Source organism: Sabethes cyaneus, chromosome 2 (assembly GCF_943734655.1).
Source record: "Sabethes cyaneus chromosome 2, idSabCyanKW18_F2, whole genome shotgun sequence".
NCBI classification, from domain to species: Eukaryota; Metazoa; Arthropoda; class Insecta; order Diptera; family Culicidae; genus Sabethes; species Sabethes cyaneus.
Genome location: NC_071354.1, coordinates 232097503 through 232115521, shown reverse-complemented (window position 1 = coordinate 232115521; position 18019 = coordinate 232097503). Strand labels below are relative to the sequence as shown.

At 39.5% G+C, this 18019-nt stretch overlaps 1 protein-coding gene across 2 annotated transcripts in view; it reads right to left on the bottom strand.

Moving 5' to 3' along the window:
* The window catches only part of LOC128738453 (sensory neuron membrane protein 2), a 58357-nt gene extending 41473 nt beyond the window's left edge, over positions 1 to 16884 (bottom strand). For both annotated transcript variants that reach the window (XM_053833594.1, XM_053833593.1), the window contains exon 1: positions 15767 to 16884. In XM_053833594.1, the coding sequence (XP_053689569.1) occupies positions 15767 to 15877 (111 nt within the window). In that variant the 5' untranslated portion in view covers positions 15878 to 16884. The remainder of the gene's footprint in view (positions 1 to 15766) is intronic.
* Between the last annotated feature and the right edge of the window lie 1135 nt (positions 16885 to 18019).

Below are 18019 nucleotides of genomic sequence, written 5' to 3'. Positions count from 1 at the left end.
ATTGCTTCGTAGAGCCGCTCGCTCCCCGCTTTAAGAAGTTTAGCCAGGATACCGTCCTTCCCAGCAGCCTTACCATTTTTCAGCTCACTGATTGCCTTCTTAACCTCCTCCTGTGTTGGTGCCTCCACAGCTTCGCCATCGCTTACAATTCCTATCCTGCCCCTGCTGATCTCCGCGTTTACCTCCCCATTCAACAGTGTCTGGAAGTGCTCCTTCCACCTGACTGCTACCGCCGTTTTGTCGGTAAGCAGGCTGCCAGCACTATCATTGCACATCACAGGCATGGCAAAATTCCTGCATCTCACCGTTTTATAGAAAGTCCGTGTGTCGTTGCTGGCGTATCTGCTCCTCTGCCGAACACTACAAAGCCCATTATTAGGACGTTGATAGTGTCATCGCACCGGTATAACTGGGTCTGCCGTGGATTTTCCTGCTCTGCTTTGCGTATTTTCTGCAGAACTACGATGCCGAATTTAAAAGGTTTTAACTGTTCGAGAAGCACCCGGTGGCCACCTGCGAAATTTTGCGATCTGCAGTTTCAAGAATCGAGTTTCTTTTCGTGACTCTTGATTTGTCACCTAGGCCGCTGCCGAATATTTCGATCCGTGTTTGCTCCGTGGCGCTGGTCAATGGCGCTAACAAGTTGCTCTCCCAGATTTTGTTTCATCGTCTATCCCCAATAGCAAGAGAACTCATAAGGCAGTATCAGGCGGGTTTTAGGGGGCCTGTGCTACTACGGATCAAATTTTTACTCTTAGAAATGTTGAAAGTACAACGTGGCCTCGCATCATATTTTTGTGGATTTCAGAGCAGCATACGATACAGTTGAACGCGAAAGCTATGTTGAAAGCTATGGCTGATAATGCACGAGTACGATTTTCCGGGCAAACTGACGCGGCTAATCAAAGCTACCCTGCAGCGAGTGATGTACTACGTGCGCGATTCAACCAACCAAATAATTCAATTCAATAATTCACCAAGTCAAATAAGAAATTTTACATTGGTTACTTTTATGTAAAATTGTTTATTGGTGGCGAAATGTTTTACAAAAAAAAAAGGCAAGAAATAAGCTCGAATAATAGAATATAGAAAGCTCACCGATCTCACTGGTTTATGTTTATGATGTTGAAAACATCATTGACGTATTGCCACCATCTTGTCGGGAGTAACCGATTTTGTTCCAGCTCACTTCCAAGATTAGCTATAAACAGTACGCACATGAACGGTGCGATAGTGGATTGCCCATTGGCGCACTTTTCAACTGTTTGTAGTAGTCTGAGATATAGTTACCCCTGAATGTAAAATAGTTCTCTTCGATACACAACCGCGTCAGCTTAAAGTATCCTGCTACCTTTTTTTCTTAATGGGTTGTCCCCATGTTGTTTTATTAGCCTATATTAGCCAATATTAAATTATTATACACTATGCTTTATGTTCCTTAAGAAAACCAATACTAATATATAAGAGGTCAATAAAAGATTGTCGAATCACCTACCTCGGGTAATAAAATGGTGATTTACTTGAAAATTACATCGTTAAAGCTTGCTTAGACGAAAGTCAAGAGAGTGACTTTGGAATAAATTTGTCTTGGATATCTTTGTAAGATTAGTTACATTTAGAGGTGCAGTTTATTTTTAGCAAGGTCCAAAACGAGCGCTAGTGAAAGATTAGATCATAAAAACATATTTCTATTTTATTATGCTGACGATATGTTGTTATTTAATAAAGCCTCGCAGATTATGATGATTGGGGCGCATCATATTATGCAAATGAAGAGCCACCAGCTGCAAAGAAAGTCGTAATTTTTGGAGACCGGCCCAAACTTGCCAAATTAGTTTTTATGCATCGTGCCTGCTACAAAAAGTTCCATTCATTTAAATATGAAATAAATATAAAATGAGCGTTACCACACTTATTTTTCCACTCCAATGAATGGTGAATTATCTATTTAAGACGTGTCAAGTTCTCAGTTTCGAAATTTAGTTCATCCGTAAAGTTTCTGAAAAGTTGCTCGATTGGAACTCGATCGGCGAAATCACTTACCTAACCGAAGTTGGAGCCGCCTCAAAGCAGTTCTTCGACAATAAGCGATAGTGATCTGTGTTTGGTTCGCTTTGAATAATTTTCACGATTGTAATCAATCATGATGGGCGTTGTGTTAAATGTTTTCATGCAAATTGAACGCTTGTAGGTAGTGCCTTTAGTAGTCCGAACGTTTTGAATGTTAATGAATATTAATTTAAATAAATTCGGAATGATTTTTCCCTTGATGAAGCAATAAATGTAGCCTTTCAAGCGACGAACCTTATAATGATGACAAAAAATCCACGCGACAGCAACTTAAATACAATTCCGAATCAACGAAACTAATCTATTGTTTGATTCCTCTAACAAGGTCTAAAAAACTTTCCACATGCGCACTCAAAAAAAAAAAGCATTTGGCTTCCATCCAAACCCCTTTGTTTTCCGGCTATCCAGTAAGTCACCAACCAAACCAAACAACGGCGTGTCTGCAAAAGGAAAACTTTTCCACGCCTGGTTGCACCAACATCCGACGATCAACGACGGTCAAGTCTCAAGAAGACACCGCCACCGCACGAAGATGCAAGCCGATTTTCGTAACACAAAATCAACCCTCGAAACCTTCATCGGAATCGCTGTGTGTGCTGCTGTTGATTTGGCTCTTCAACTAAGCTGAACCGGTAAATAAAAAAAAATCTCCGTGTGTAGGTTTTAAGAGAGCATTTCTTCACAGCTTTTGAGACTGCATTTATTGAGGATATTAATTTGATTAATTGACTACTTACTTTGTGCATTCAATGATTATCAAACAATGTGCTTTTGCGATGCCACTTGCCTATCAGCAGAGTTTATCGTCGATTGCATAAAATAAAGGTCATTTCTCGTCTCGTCGTCGGCTGTCGTTAGCCTTGACACAAAGCCCTACTCTGTCGAAATGCAATTTGTAACTCCTTCATAATACAAGTACAACAGAACAGCCTCCCTCGCTTTTTTTGTTCAACGTATCAGGAACGATCAATTCACACGCCAAATATGCAAATGGCCGGTGATAATAATCATTAGCAAGAGTTTCCTTTCCTGGTAGTCACTAAAATCTTTACTCATTTTTACAAGCACTTATATCGGAAATATTGGAATCTTATCATGGAATGTAGGGTTAAGATTTTGAATGTATCTAAATTTATTATCTTAATGATGTCTGATCTCTTTGAAGACTACAGTTCCGCATGTTGGTTACAGCACAGCTTCTTTATTGAAAATGATTGTCGATCATTAACGATTGTTGAAGAGCCTTTTCCTAGCTATTCTGAATTTTTTGTTTTCTTGGTCAGAAACCACCGTCAATGGTGTTCAAAAAGGGAATAAAAACTTCACTACCCACAGTGCCCTGTTCTGTTCCGAAAGTTCTTGTCATCATCCATAATGAATCAATCAAAATTTCAGAATTCATTGAACAATGCCTAAGCGCAATGATTCAGTCCAATCCAGGTGTGACCGATGCAGGGCAGCAGAAGTGCGCAGTTCAACCGCAAATCACGTACCCGCCGTTGCTGGTAACGTGTGTGACAATGAACTTATCGATGCATGCTTACTAGCTTTTACCAAGGATCTATCGATTGAAGTATTATAATATATGTGTACATACTATTCAGCAACGACACGCCATATCGGGCCTCTAAAATGCACTAATAGCCAATCCACCAGGTAACCGATGTCAATCGCAATCGAAATTGCTGGCACGTAGCGAATTACGCTTCACCTCTTTTGAAGGTTTCCCCAGAAAATTAATTGAAATATTTGGATATTCCCTGTGTGTGAAATAAATAACTCACTTGTTTACTTTCCACCGCACCAAGGAGCTCGTGTGCATTTAATGGACAAGCCGTGCTTGAATCGAACAGGTAAACGATTTACTACAATGGAAAAGTAAAAAACTATTACAAAGAAGACACTAGCACAAGTTGGCAGTGAAGAAAAAAAAACGAGCAAGGTTATCCATATTTCGATAAAATTATTCGAAAAAGGAAGGGAACGTGTTTGCATCGAACGCCAGGGTAGTACGCTTGGTCGCCACCGCCGCCACCGGTTGTTGGACGGATTTTCTACGTCTTTTTTCTTTGGATTTAAATTGCTGCTCAAGTGGCGTAAAGTATGTTAAGTATGTGGGGTTAAGTACGGTGATTGTCACCCGGAATCGACTGACTAGAAATCATCAGGAAGTTCTATGTATTAGAGAACACTTAAAACCAGCTGCTAGGAGGAACACGGTGAATGAATCACCGAATGAGAACTTTAATAGAAAAGTAGTTCGTAGAAATCGTACAACGTAAATCTTTCAGTCAATAAACTAGAAAACCATCAATTTTTTGATGACTGCGGGATTACTTGCAGAAAAAAGTTCAGGCTACAAAAAGTTTAACAAAAGATAATCTTTTTCGTGACCAGCGGAATCAGCGCAGCGAGTGTTGGGGAGATGCTAATCGGGAAGCAATTACGTTTCGGGACGTGCTGTACTGTCATAAACCAGTTGAACCAGCTTTTTTTTATCAAACCACCCACATACCGCGTGTTCACGGCACACACGGTTGAACACTGAATTACGATTGCGTTTGAGATTAGCCGTACCTACCTCGACGTCAGTATTTGCTGCAGTTTTTCACACCAGAGACATTTTTCATTAGCGACGAACTTGAACTTGAGCGTGTTACCATATGTGATCCACCACATAGTGTGATCTGTTCTTCCCTGTCAGCTATATTTCAAAGTTAGATTTTTTTTACCGAGATGATACTACAAACAGTTCAAAGGTAGTGTGTTATTCACAGATTCTAGATGCAATTAGCATGAGCTAGTTTACTGCTAGGCACCTCAGCTTGTGGCTTCCTAAATAGTCATCGTCTACTAGAGTTAGTACAAACATTAGCAAGGTGCGACGAAAAAACGGTATTACGTCTGATGAGTTTGCCAATGGCAACGCCTCTAGTACGTACGCCAGAAAACAAAGGTGCTACTTGTTATGTAAGGCAGCCTCCGACTGCGAGAGATTTGTCAGATTAACGGTACCGGGACTAAAAACTGTGGAGATTTGTAGTTTTTCCTGCTACCGACACAGATCGACTATTAATTACGATGGGTGAGCAACTCGAATGCTCTAGAGATTACACACTCGACACACACACCCGCTTGCGTAATTTTCCGCGGCCTGGACCAGGCCGGCTCAGGTCGGCTGGAACAATTAAATTACGCTGAACATTCGAGAAAATTGTGCGGGTGACTGATACCCACGATGCGTAAATAATTCTGACAAGCGATCTCGTTCGGGAACCGAACTAATCTAAATCGTTAATTGCGTCCGTAGAAATCCCCACCGGCGGGCGTATCGGCGCCCAACATGATAACGACTAAATTGTAAGTAGGTATGTACAGGTCGAACAAACGATGATCGCAATCAGTGATTGGAAAAATACAGATTTTCCTTTAATTCGAGAACAAAGGTCTGCCATGATAAGCCGGGACGTTGAATGTGAATAAATTTGTTTGAAGAGAATGTTCTACAGTCGAGGGTAGATCGGTAGTTCTAACAATTGACGATTGACGTAAGCATTGATCTTTCGCTGACACATCCGATGATTGAACAGGAAAGCTACGGAATAAGAAAATCGAAAACAAATATTGTTTCGATTCTCATTCGTGTTTCGCCTCATCTGTTAGTCGACAACGATTGATGGATAATGACTTGCTAGAATGGGGTTCCGACAAAATACACTCTCTTTTTGCAATTAGCAGATAATAAATCGTGTGTGCTTAGAACAAAGAAACATTAGAATCAAAGATTATGTAAAGATGTCTGGACATTCTGAAGCTAAAGGTGTTCTGAAGCTTTCTTGGGATAAGTGTCATTCAATTAAGACATTTTCACCGGCAAACTATTTGTTTGAAAGCTTCAAAGCAACGTACGATTTAATAGGAGGAAATGAGCTCTTCTAGCTCTAAGATTCGAAGACATATTATCAGCGGAAATCATGCTTAATATGGGCTTCACAAGCAAATTGCAGTCGAATAAACTAAGCCCCCGTACAAAGTGTACCACACACAAGACGCTCATTAAAGATGAAGTACTTTACGTGCATAAAGACAATGCTCATGGAGGCCCTTCGAGTACTCGGAACTTTCGAAGGACGCCTGCTCTAAGAACGATCTTCGGCATCGTACAGGATAACGGAGCATTATGGAGGCGGAGGATGAATCATGGAGTCGCACAACTTTATGGCGAATCCACCATTCAAAAGGTGGGTAAAGGTTAACGCATGTTGCAAGAATGCCGGACAACTACCCTACAAAAATAATGCTTGCTTCAAATCCGGTAGAAAACAGACGGCCAGGAGCGCAGCGAGCAAGGTGGTACATTTTTTGATTTTTTGTACATTTGTACAAATGTACAATGTACAATGTACAAATGGTTTTCTTCCGTGTACTCTTTTCCAAATGGTTTTCGTCTTTTTTCGCTTTTTAACTTCTTTTTCTTTTCGGGTTTTCGTTTATCTGTTCCGTTCTTCCTCTTATTATGTCCTTCATTTCTGTCACATTCTGTTTTTATTTTTCGTTTTATCACTTTTGTGTTCTATCTTCATTTTTTCTCCCTGTTGTCCCCATATTTTTTCTATCTCTTTCCTGTTTTCGTTTCTCTATTCTCTATGCTTTCTTTTCCTCCATTTCCATCTTGTTTTTTTCTCTTTTCTATTCAGTTTAGCTTCATTTGCTTTCTCGTTTTCTTGGTTTTCTTTTCTGTTTCGTTTGTTGTGCAGTGTCTTCGTTTTTTCTATTTTTCTCTTCCATTTTTTCCCTTTTTATGTCTCGTTTTCCCTCCTATTCTGAATCTTCGTTTTTTCTTTCATTCTCCTTTTTTTCAATGCCAGTTTTTTGTTATTTTCTCTCGCGTTTTCCTCTTTTTTTCGTCTTCTTCGTTTCTGCAGTTTTTACCATGTTGTCACTCGAGCTCTTTTTTGTTCGTTTTTATCAGTCTCATTTTTCCTTTCTTGCTTCTTTTTCTGGAGAGCAACAGGAGACAGACTAACTCTAGATCCATCGATAATCCATCTGTACTAAATGTGCTAAGAAAATTTTCAAACATTTTCATAACAAACTGTTTTTGCTATGAAAAGATGAATTACTGTAACTTCTGTTGCTCTCCAGACAAAAAAAAGCGAACAAGAAAAAATCAGACAGGAGGAGAAAAAGTATAAAAAAGAACAAAAATGGACAAACGGGATGGAAAAATTGAAAACACACAAGAGAGAAAATGAAAAAAAGAAAGCCGATTAAAACGGGTCAGAATGAAAGAAGATACCGGACTTAAAAATAAACAAAAGTGGAAGAAGAGTTAACGGAAGAGGAAAAGAGGGAAAACAAGGTGAGAAAAAGAGAAGACTGGATAGAAAAAAGTTTTGATAAAGGAAAGAAAAAAAACGAGAGAATAGAAGGAAAAACGATAAGGAAAACATGGAAAACTAAAAACAAAATGAGGATATACTCGACTGTAAATGAGAGAAAACCTAACAAAAAACAAGAGAATCGGAATAGAACATGAGGAAAAGAGGATACGGGTGTAAAAAATGGAGAAACGAAAACAGAAAAACAGGAAGAACGAGAGGGAAACAGAAACAGGTGAGAAAAAATGAATACGGAAGACAAACGGGGTAAAACGGAAAAGAAAATCAGACCGTGACAAAAAAGGAGGAAAAGTATGACATGATGAGAAGAAGAACGAAACAGACGAAAACGAAGAATTGGATAGTAAAGGAGTTAAAAAAGGAAAAAAGTACGAAAACTGACGGAAGATAAGAAAAAACAAAACAGGGAAGAAAATAATTAAAAACGAGCCAAGGAAGAGAAAAATGGGCCTGAAAACGAAGAAAAACGGGACCGAAAAGAGAAAGTTAAGAGGGAAATCAGGACTCAAAAGGACGAAAAATGGAACAGCTGTGAAAAGCTGTAGAGAAAAGAAGATGAAAAGATTAAGAAAAAACAATGAAATGATTTTTTTCACACGAGGAATACGTAACGCGTAAAAGAAACCCGTTTAGGCCGAAAAAAAACTTTAAAATCCAAAAATTGTCGAAAAAATCGTCTTAATTATAAATTTACTGTAAAACGGCGTTAACGTTGTTAACTGGAAATTTAAATTTTAACCCGTTCATAAAAACGATAAAAAATAAGAAAACAAAAGTAATTTTTATCCTTTAATTCTACTACTGTGTTTTATTGATAAATACGTATTTCGGTCTCGACGTGAGACCTTCATAAGTATCTAACTAACTTGGACTGTTTACGAAATACGCATTTATTTTTTGTCGTTTCGGGTATTCTACTAAGACGCTCAAATAAACATTTGGTTTGAAACAGTTAATTTTCCGTTCATGTTTTTTGACGTAGAACTACGTCTTACCGCAGGGTGTCAATTCAAAATTTGGATTGAGGCCAACGTAACGAAAGAATGAAAGATTTTGAACGCTAACAACTCTTCCAATTGAGAACGGATTTTGATGGTTCGCATTACCATTCGATTCATAAAAGATGCAGCAATTTCATAGCTGTCTTGAAAAGATTGTTTAACAATCTCTACATAGTGAAAAACAACGGAAACTTTCAAGTTCAAATTTTCCCATACATTTTCCGTGTGATTGCCTAGCTTCCCAGGCACAGACGATGATTAGGTTCACCAAGCTTGTGGTTGTGCCTGCTGCTGCAGCTGCTTCAAGACAGAGAAGCAGGATAAAGTTGTGGCGGTTGCGTATTGCTACCTTCTTGATTTGTAAAGACTATTCAAATGGCATAAAAAGAAACTGACTGAAGTTTTTGGAGTGTCTTAGTAGAATACGAATCCTGGAAATTAAATAAAAAGAAAACTTATCCACTTCAATTCTACTATGTATATTTTATTCTTGACAGATACAAATTTCGCCTACGACTTGCAGGCTCAGTGTCTGTTTGTCTGTCTGTAAAAAGAAAAGCAAAGCCATTATCGTTATTCAATCGCTGCGCGACGTCCGAGCTGATTACAGTAGCTTTCTAATTCGATCTAAGCTTGGACCACCCACCAGTGGTAATCCGATTTAGTCATAGACATAGACATAGTCCTTTGGAATGTTATTGTACAAAACAAATTCTAGGTGCAACATTCCGATTTGGAAATTTGGATTTGATCTTCTGTTTTTATACGAGACAGACTTCGCAGCCATCTGTAAAGGTATGACATGGGGAAGGCAACGAGGAAAAAGCGCCCAACATTGCACTAGCCATCCCAAGCCCCTACCTAGCGCCTCCTCGTGGCCATATCTGACTTCAATTTGTATAAGTGAGTTGCTAAGCTAGGAGCTGCAGGGTCGTGTGGTATTCAGTTTCTAACCTTACAAATGTAGTTTTAGGCAAATCATTATCTATGTATATGGGAAGCGTTTGGTGCGGGAGCTCCACGGTTTCTTCCTTCTTCTTAATTTCAAAGAGTTTAATGGAATTAGGTACTAGTTCTGGATCTTTGGAATTCTCTCTGCGGTACATGCTGCGCAGTGGGCCTGGTCGTTGACAAGAAAAATGATTGATTCAAGTAATCGTCATTTTCCAGGATGCTTTCAAAAACTGGCTGCGTCAGTGTGAGGTTAGATTAGATTAGACAAACCTCGCAGCCAGATGTAAGAATGCAGGACAATTGTAGGGCTAGTGCAACGATTCTATTGACTTTATCAGCCTCTCCTAGTCGAGACTCGAAGATGCGACATCCGGCTAATTAGACCAGTGACGTACCTCGAGGCCAACTAAGAGGCACATATGCAGTCATGGTCTGGCTAAAGTAAATCAATTTTCGTGCCCTGACGGTTGCAGCCAGGGATGGCACAATCACTTTGACTCAATTCGCATTCATTTGACAGTACCGTCTCAGTCATGCAGAATTTGAAAAAGTTATATATGGGACGATTGAAGAACTAGTTATTATCTACAACTTTTCTGAATAAAGTATTGCTGTATATTTTGTATTTACAGTGTTACAATGCTAGTAACTCTTTAGTGACTAAGTGAACGTTCATTTAGTCATTAACGAGTTACTAGCATTATAGCGCCGTAAGTACAAAAGATACAGCAAAACTTTATTCAGCAAAATTGTAGATAATAACTAATTCTACAAATGTCCCATATAAAACTTTGTCAAATTTTGCTTGGCTGAGACGGTACTGTCAAATGAATGTGGATTGAGTCAAAGTTATTGTGCCATCCCTGGTTGCAGCCGTGGAATGAGAGAGCAGACAAGTGCGAATATGTTCTGATGGCAAAGAATAGAATTATGTAACTGGCATCTGCACGACAAGGTTGTTTTTTGATAATTGTCGGTGCGGGAAGCCAGATCTAGAAATGGCTCTTATTAATGCCAATAGCATATTATTTTAAAGATTTAATTTTTTTTCCTAGAATTTTGTTAATAGCTGGGTGCGTGACGGAGATTTCTACCCGAAAATACTCCGATTTTGGCACTGGTAAAAATATTCGTTTTTGGCATCACAAAACACACAAAAAACCAAATTACACATCAAAAATACGTTACAATTATTTAGCACTATTATTTACTTAACGCTATTTTACGCCATACATACATACAATGAGAATGGTTTTCTTTAATATTCAAGGTTTCTTCGCAAAGACCCACCTAACGTAGTTCTACGCCAGCTACGCGGTTGTGTCTGAAATACAACCTTTCTAATTTTTGCATATGTATTGCATTGCATATGCGAAAATATGTGCATTTTATTTTTTTGGTTAGAGCGTTTATAGACGTCTGCCTTTGTTCACCTACCGCATGTCTTTTTTTTTAATTTACCTTTCTATCTCACCACGCGATTTTTCTCTATTTGTTTTATTCTGTTGTTCTTCCAATTCGCATCTTCTACCATCTCCTTTAATATTCAATTTTACTTCCTCATTTTCCTCCTTTTAATTTAAGTTTTCTACGTTTCTAAGTTTTCTAATTAGAGTATGTCGTCTTTTCCATTTGACTGCATTAGTGGGTGATGCTTTAGTCGTCTGTTTTTCGGAGATGGTTGAATCGGTTTTTTTTAATCTGGTTCTTTTATACAGTTCAAATGCGGAGCCAAATATTTGAAGTAGGGAAAAGCCTGCGGTAGTGATCATTTCAATTCATATCTTCTGACTCTTCTGCACAAAGCCTCTCAAGGTCCCCAGCTCCCCCTCCCCTGGCTACGTGGCGGCCGCCTACCTGAAAAGATTCGATAGAGCTCACGTTTGATATTTCTTCACGGAAGAACAGCTATCATTCAGCCAGTACTAACCGAACATTTACGACAGTGCAGGGGAAAACTGTAGCCATCTTGTAATACCACTTGGGTCGTTACCATCTGGCAGGCTTGATTTGCTCTTTTTACTTTATTTTTGCTCATTTGACTACAGCATCTCAGTCAAACAAAATTCGAATCTGTGACGTATAGACCAATTGTAGAGTTGATTATTATCTACAATATTGTTGAAGAAAGTATAGTTTTGTCTTTTATATTTATGGCGCTATGGGGCTGATACTCCGCTGGTAGCCAAAAGAGCACTCTTTTTGCTATCGATGGCATTGCAGCTCTGTAACGCTATAAATACAAAAGATTACACAAATTGTGCCTCTTTCTCCACCTTCTCGGTCGGTGGTTTCTACAGTAGGTGGAGGAAGAGGCACAATTTGTATCTAAAAATAGCCCAATCCATGTCGCTACGGTTCATAAGGTTGTGCAGACTTCTTTTGTCCAGCGACTCTATGGTTCAAAGGTACACGGGTACCAGCGAGCCACACGCCCTGGCAGGTGTTGTGGGTTTAAATCCGGTTATAATCTCTGATTATAGCTTGGTTCGACCCATGCACCTTCCAGCATTGGACAAAAGATAGGAGTCACAACGACAACTTGTTAAGCGTAGCTACCTATTACCCCCCTTCCTTTCCACTCTTTCCCCTACATTCTCAAAAAATCCTTCTTCATTACTTTCCCTTACCGTCCCTTCATCAATTGTAGAATCATCGTTTCAAAAAAATGAGGCACTGTAGTCAAAAGAGCAAATACGAAGAAAAAAGTGCACATCAACCCTGCATACAACATACAAGAGTTTGTTGCGTCGTCTATTCCGGATAGCAAAAGAATTTGTAGAACAGTATCAGGCGGACTTTATGGGGGCCCGTGCTACTACGGATCAAATCTTTACTCTCCGACAAATCCTCCGGAAATGTCGGGAGTACAACGTGCCCACGTATCATATTTTCGTGGATTACAGGGCAGCATACGATACAGTCGAGCGTGAACAGCTATTGCAGATAATGCACGAGAACGGTTTTCCGGACAAACTGACGCGGCTGAACAAAGTTATCCTGGAGCGAATGATGTGCTACGTGCGCGTTTTGGAGGCGCTCTCGAGTCTTTTCCAATCGCACAGGGGGTTGCGGCGAAAACCAAATATATGGTAGGAAGAGGTTCCAGATCCAGAGAAAGCAACGTTTGCCTGCCACGGGCAGTGACTATTGACGGCGATGAACTGGAAATGGTTGATGAGCTCGTATATTTGGGATCTCCGGTTACCGCCGGCAATAATACCAGTAAGGAGATTCAACGACGCATTCAAGCTGGAAATCGACCCTACTATGCCCTCCGCGAGATGCTTCTTCTGACGACGTATAAAACACTGATCAGACCGGTAGTTCTCCACGGACTTGAGACTGTAACTTTGCTGGCGGAAGACATACGTGCACTTGCCGTATTTGAACGAAAGGTGTTGCGGACTTTTTTTTGGCGGAGTACAAACGGATAGCGGAGAGTGGCTTAGGCGTAGGAACCACGTGTTGCAGGCACTACTTGGAAAGATTCCCATCGTACTTCTGGCGGAAGTTGGGAGACTACGGTGGGTCGGCTACGTCGCAAGGATGCCGGACGACTGTGCAGTGAAATCCGTTCTCTTCAAGAACCCGACCGGCACCAAGAATGGCTCAACTAGGTTAAAATCAACTCGCCTGGGTTGAGAACCTCAACAAATTGGCGACGAGTAGCCCAGGACCGAGTACAGTGGAGAGGAACTCTTGATACGGCAAGAGTCACTCCGGCTCTCGGCAGGTAGAAGAAGAAGAAGCCCAAAAAGACCCCCAATTTTGAATTTTTTTCTGGAAAGCTGAGAGCTTTTTACATAACATATCAAGAGATTGGAATTGTATAATTTTTAGTTTAATTTTAGTTTACAATTTTTTAGGTATTTTGAGGTTTTGCGAAAATGCAATGGAGCTGCATGGTATTTTGTATTACCTGCAATAAAACGGATATTCTTTAGCATCTTTTCTCTGCTATATGAGCATAAATCTCTACTAGATGCTCTAAAACTTCACAATGCGTCATAAACAAGCCTCTGAAACTAAATTCTGAAAGTTGAACAAACAAAAAAAGAACACATTATTTGAAGGTAGTGTGTAGAACTTACTACTTTTGCCATATTTTGAGCTTGTGAATTCCAAAAATCATAATTTTGCCAATTTTTGCCTTTAGACCTATTTTTACAAATTCAAAACTTTTGAACCGCTGAATCGATTTTAATAATTTTGGTATCGATTGAAAAATCTCGACCCTCTTAGCAAAGCACTTGGTTTGAAGTCTAACGTTCCTGCAAAATCATTGGAAATATTGTTTTTTTCGTGTTTTCATGGTGTTAAATTAAAGTGACACCAGATATTTTTACACAACATGAAAAGTTTAAAAAGGTACAATTTTTTATTAAAGAAATGCGGTTGTTCAATGATGCAATGGAGACGCATGGTTTTTGTTTCTGAACTGCAAAGAAAAGGATGTTTTTAGCAACTGAATGGAAATATTAGGTTTATATTCAAATTTGGTATTGTATTTGTTAAGTAAAAACTTAAAAGCGTCTCCATAGCATAGCATAGACAACCGTACACACCATGGGTGGCTGATATGGTGTACCCGTCAGTACACCATACACCTGGCCATGTCCTTACGATTGTAGAAATGGATACGTTAGTTGAACACTTACTTTAAGAGGATGCGCAAAAACTCACGCAATATTCATAGGTGTTCATGTACCCAGTAATAGACGATATGAATAATATAATATTATTAAACATAAAGTGAAATGGAGCACATATGGGAAAAAATAGAACAACCTCACCAGTAATCCGTCGAATGAGATATAATTGCGTCATTTGAGTTTCCATCAGTGCATCTAATAGCAAAAACTTAAAAGCGTCTCCATTAGTATTAACGAAGCTTAATTTCTTTAGAAAATTGCATGTCAAACACAAGAAAGTAAACGTTTCTGTATCTTTGATATGTTGAAATTTCATAATTATAAAATATATATTTGTGTTTCAATATTTTTTCATAATACATTTCAATAAATTCTAAAATTATTGCAATTAGCTTACAGATTTAAAAGCTATGAGCTCAGAAAGGCCAAATAATAAAAAAATGAAGTCAAACATCACAACCTTGAAGAACAAAATTGTAACATTTTTAGATTACTATCTGTATCTGTGGTGGGTCAATCTGAAATTTATGGAATTGTGGGGAATAAGTACACAGTTGCGGGTTCGTCCAACTATTTTTTAGACGCGCGATGACGGCTTTCAGTCAAACGAAATCTAATGGCTTATGTTCTATGGAGTTCACTTTAAAGATATTTTCACAGAAGGCATGATCCTACTGACAGATTCAGATATGTGAAAGTGAAACTTGGAAAATCTTCACTACAGTAGTAAGCATTGTTGTTCAAAAGGAAACGAAGTTGTGGTCAAATCCCTTGCTTACTAACACATACAGGACCTGCTTTCAAAATTCCGAGGATTCCTATTTCATAGTAAAGGGGATTCCCTTACCGAGTTATAGGAATCCTGAGGATTCGCCTGTTGGATTCTCATACAAAAATGTTGGTTTTATAAGTACGGCATTCTGTAAGAATCTTTTGCAGAATTCCACTACACGAATCGAATGCGAGAAATGCCAGAGAATCTGCGTAAATCTTTTTGGTTCGTTCGGAATGCGGCTTTTTCTTAGAACATTTTCTTAGAAAACTTTTTGTGACTCGACTGATTATTGGCTGATAAGCAAGCTTTAATGATTGGAATGTTTTAAAGTTATGATTAATTGGAAATGCTTTAAAAAAAATTGAGCTCAGCAGAGTACAATAGTGATGATTTGTGGGTAGCTTTTGCCCCCATGTTTGAGCGGAAATTTGTCATTTTTTAAACCAAAAATAACAAAAAAATCCACATGCAAGCATCCCTTTTTTATGGTTTGTGATGATTACTTGCTCAGTTTCCACAGCCTGGTTAAACGTTCCACTTAGCCTTGACATCTGATCTGAGCCGCCACAAATCAACGTAATTGGTTTCATTGCCTACATCAGCCCTGATTGGTACTCATCTCACTGTGGCTACCAGTCGACCACTTTTTCAAGAAAAGCTAGGTTAACTTGAAATGCAATGGAGTAAAACGAGGTACACCGCAATAGTTCAATTCAATGAATGAAGTGCGGTCCAACTTCACAGCAAGAACAAATCCTTCCGTGACAGTTCAGAAAGAACATAAAAATTAATTTGATAATCAAATTTACACTTAAGATCTCATAGTCAATTAGGTTCCTTTTGATTGTTAAAACGCATGGTAATAATTCGATTTTAATGTCCAATCGAAATCGTTTAAGCAGCACTCACCTCAATGATTTTGTCATGCACCGCGCCTGGGAAAACGACCAATCCAAGCAGAGCGCCGCAAACGGCCGTTAGGAGTCCGATACCGGCCCAAACTAGCGTCCATTGCACCATGTTTCAGCGTGCTTGTTTAACACCGGGCGCGCGCCGTCCGCTGACCGATTCCTCGGCTTCGATTTGCCACCCTGCCGCTGGTTGGGTTTTCGAGCCACGAACTGGTAGCCAATGGATAGTAAATAAGCGTATGCTCACGCTCCAACCGACAACCGACGGGTGATGCAAAGATTTAACAATTTTGTTTTTTTTTCTTTTCTCGAAAGTCGATTCTTATTTATTTTTTATTCCACTTATGCGTCGCCAGACACTCGGCATTCACTTTCAAAGGGGCTTCCACTATTACTGGTTGCTGGCTGAATCGAACGTAGACTAGCGGAATGACATTGCACTGCACATAACACGATGTCGATTCGAGAGGCTCGACACTTGTTTGTTTATTCTCTTTCCCGAACAGTAGTTTAGCTGCACATGACACTTTCGACTGTAGGTATATCGTAATCGAAGACGATAATTTGAGCCTAGGCTGCCATCAACTCCTACATGATGGTCACCACCGTAAATTCTTTCAAACAGCGATGTCCTCCGAATTGAGCTTTCGCTATTGGCTAACTTTCCGCTTAGATAAAACGTAGAGAGGAAAACAAGTTTTCTCAACACATTTCCACACTTGGCCACACTTGACGCAGTCGAGCATCGATTAATTGTATGTGGAACGCAGATTTACCGTCGACAGCTGTGCAAATTTACATCGTAAAACAGCTTGTGCAGTAGAAGTACATTTCTTGGAATCACCGGGAAATCCCTCTAATAAGCTATTCACGGTGGTGGAAATTCTATCAACTATCAGATCGATCCACTCGAAGGAAAAACTATCTATCTGAGGTACTATCTAGTCGCTACAAACTAACTACTTCCACGGAGAGCGAGCGCACTAAAGCTAGAAAAGCTTCCACTAGCACTACTGTTGTTTCGTGTCATTCACGGAGCACGGACATTGAGTAACTGAAATTCACCGATCGAATCAAACGAAGTCCAAGCAGCAGGCAGGCAGCGAGCCACTTCGACGGATGCCGTTCGCAATAATGTTCGAAAAGCACCGACCGAACCGATTGCGCGCGGGCACCTGGTCCGGCTCCGGCTCGCGAGAAGAGAGCGCGCGCACGTGAGTGGTGGTCAGTGTATAGTGTAAGTAGTATATGCCGGCGTGGCGGCACAACAGAACACTGAACGAGGACTTTAGATAGAAATGGCATCATCGAACACCACAGGTTCGGAAAGTGGAACTCTCAGTGGTCAGAACCTCAGACAGCATGCAGAAAAACAAACAACTTCTGGTTGCTGTTAGATGGTTCAAAATCAACCTGTGTAATGGATGCAAGCTGCCTAGGATTAATTGACTGGCTGGCTGGCTCATAAAAGCCAGAAAAAGTGTCAGAGGCTCTCTTGATAGGTTTATGCTATCATTCCAGGGCACCGGGGGATGTTTGGTTGATGATAAAAGTTGAAAAAGGTTTCCATACTAAATATTCTTTCACCACTTGGTAAAATTAACCATAAGATAGGATTAGGGTTGAGTTTAATAAGTAGGTATATGTTGCATATATGTTGAAGACTTTAAGAATATAAAATAGTGCGAAACACTCATGCTGTGTTCATTCTGAATCAAACCGGCTAAAAAGACGACGATTTTGTACTTTGTTATGTTTGGTATGTTCATTCGCTTACTATGAGCTTGAACGTACTAGAGTAGCTTTATTACTGTTGATCTGGTAATGCTTCCGAAAGCTTGCTATTTCAACATGGATGAATGAAAAGCTCGTGAATTGTGTTAGAAAAGCTTTAATATGTCCGTAAATAATAAACTTTTGTTTGGTTACAGTGTGCATTAAATATCTATGAAGCAGCAAATTTATTAAATATTCTGCAACATTTTCATTAATTAATGTATAATAAAATAACTTAGTAGAATTTCAAATATAAGGGAAAGATCTTTCCTTTGTTCAGATAAAGGTAATTATGTGAAAGCGTTATGTGCTGATTCCAGTAAAAGTACTAACAAAATAGATATAACACAGTTGCTTTTCGAATTATCCTAGCCTGTATTGTTGGACGGCATTGGCAAGGAAAACCCGAGAAGTAGGATATAAAAAAAACTTACTTATGTGTCCATGTCCGAACAAAGGGATGAAATCAGAGATC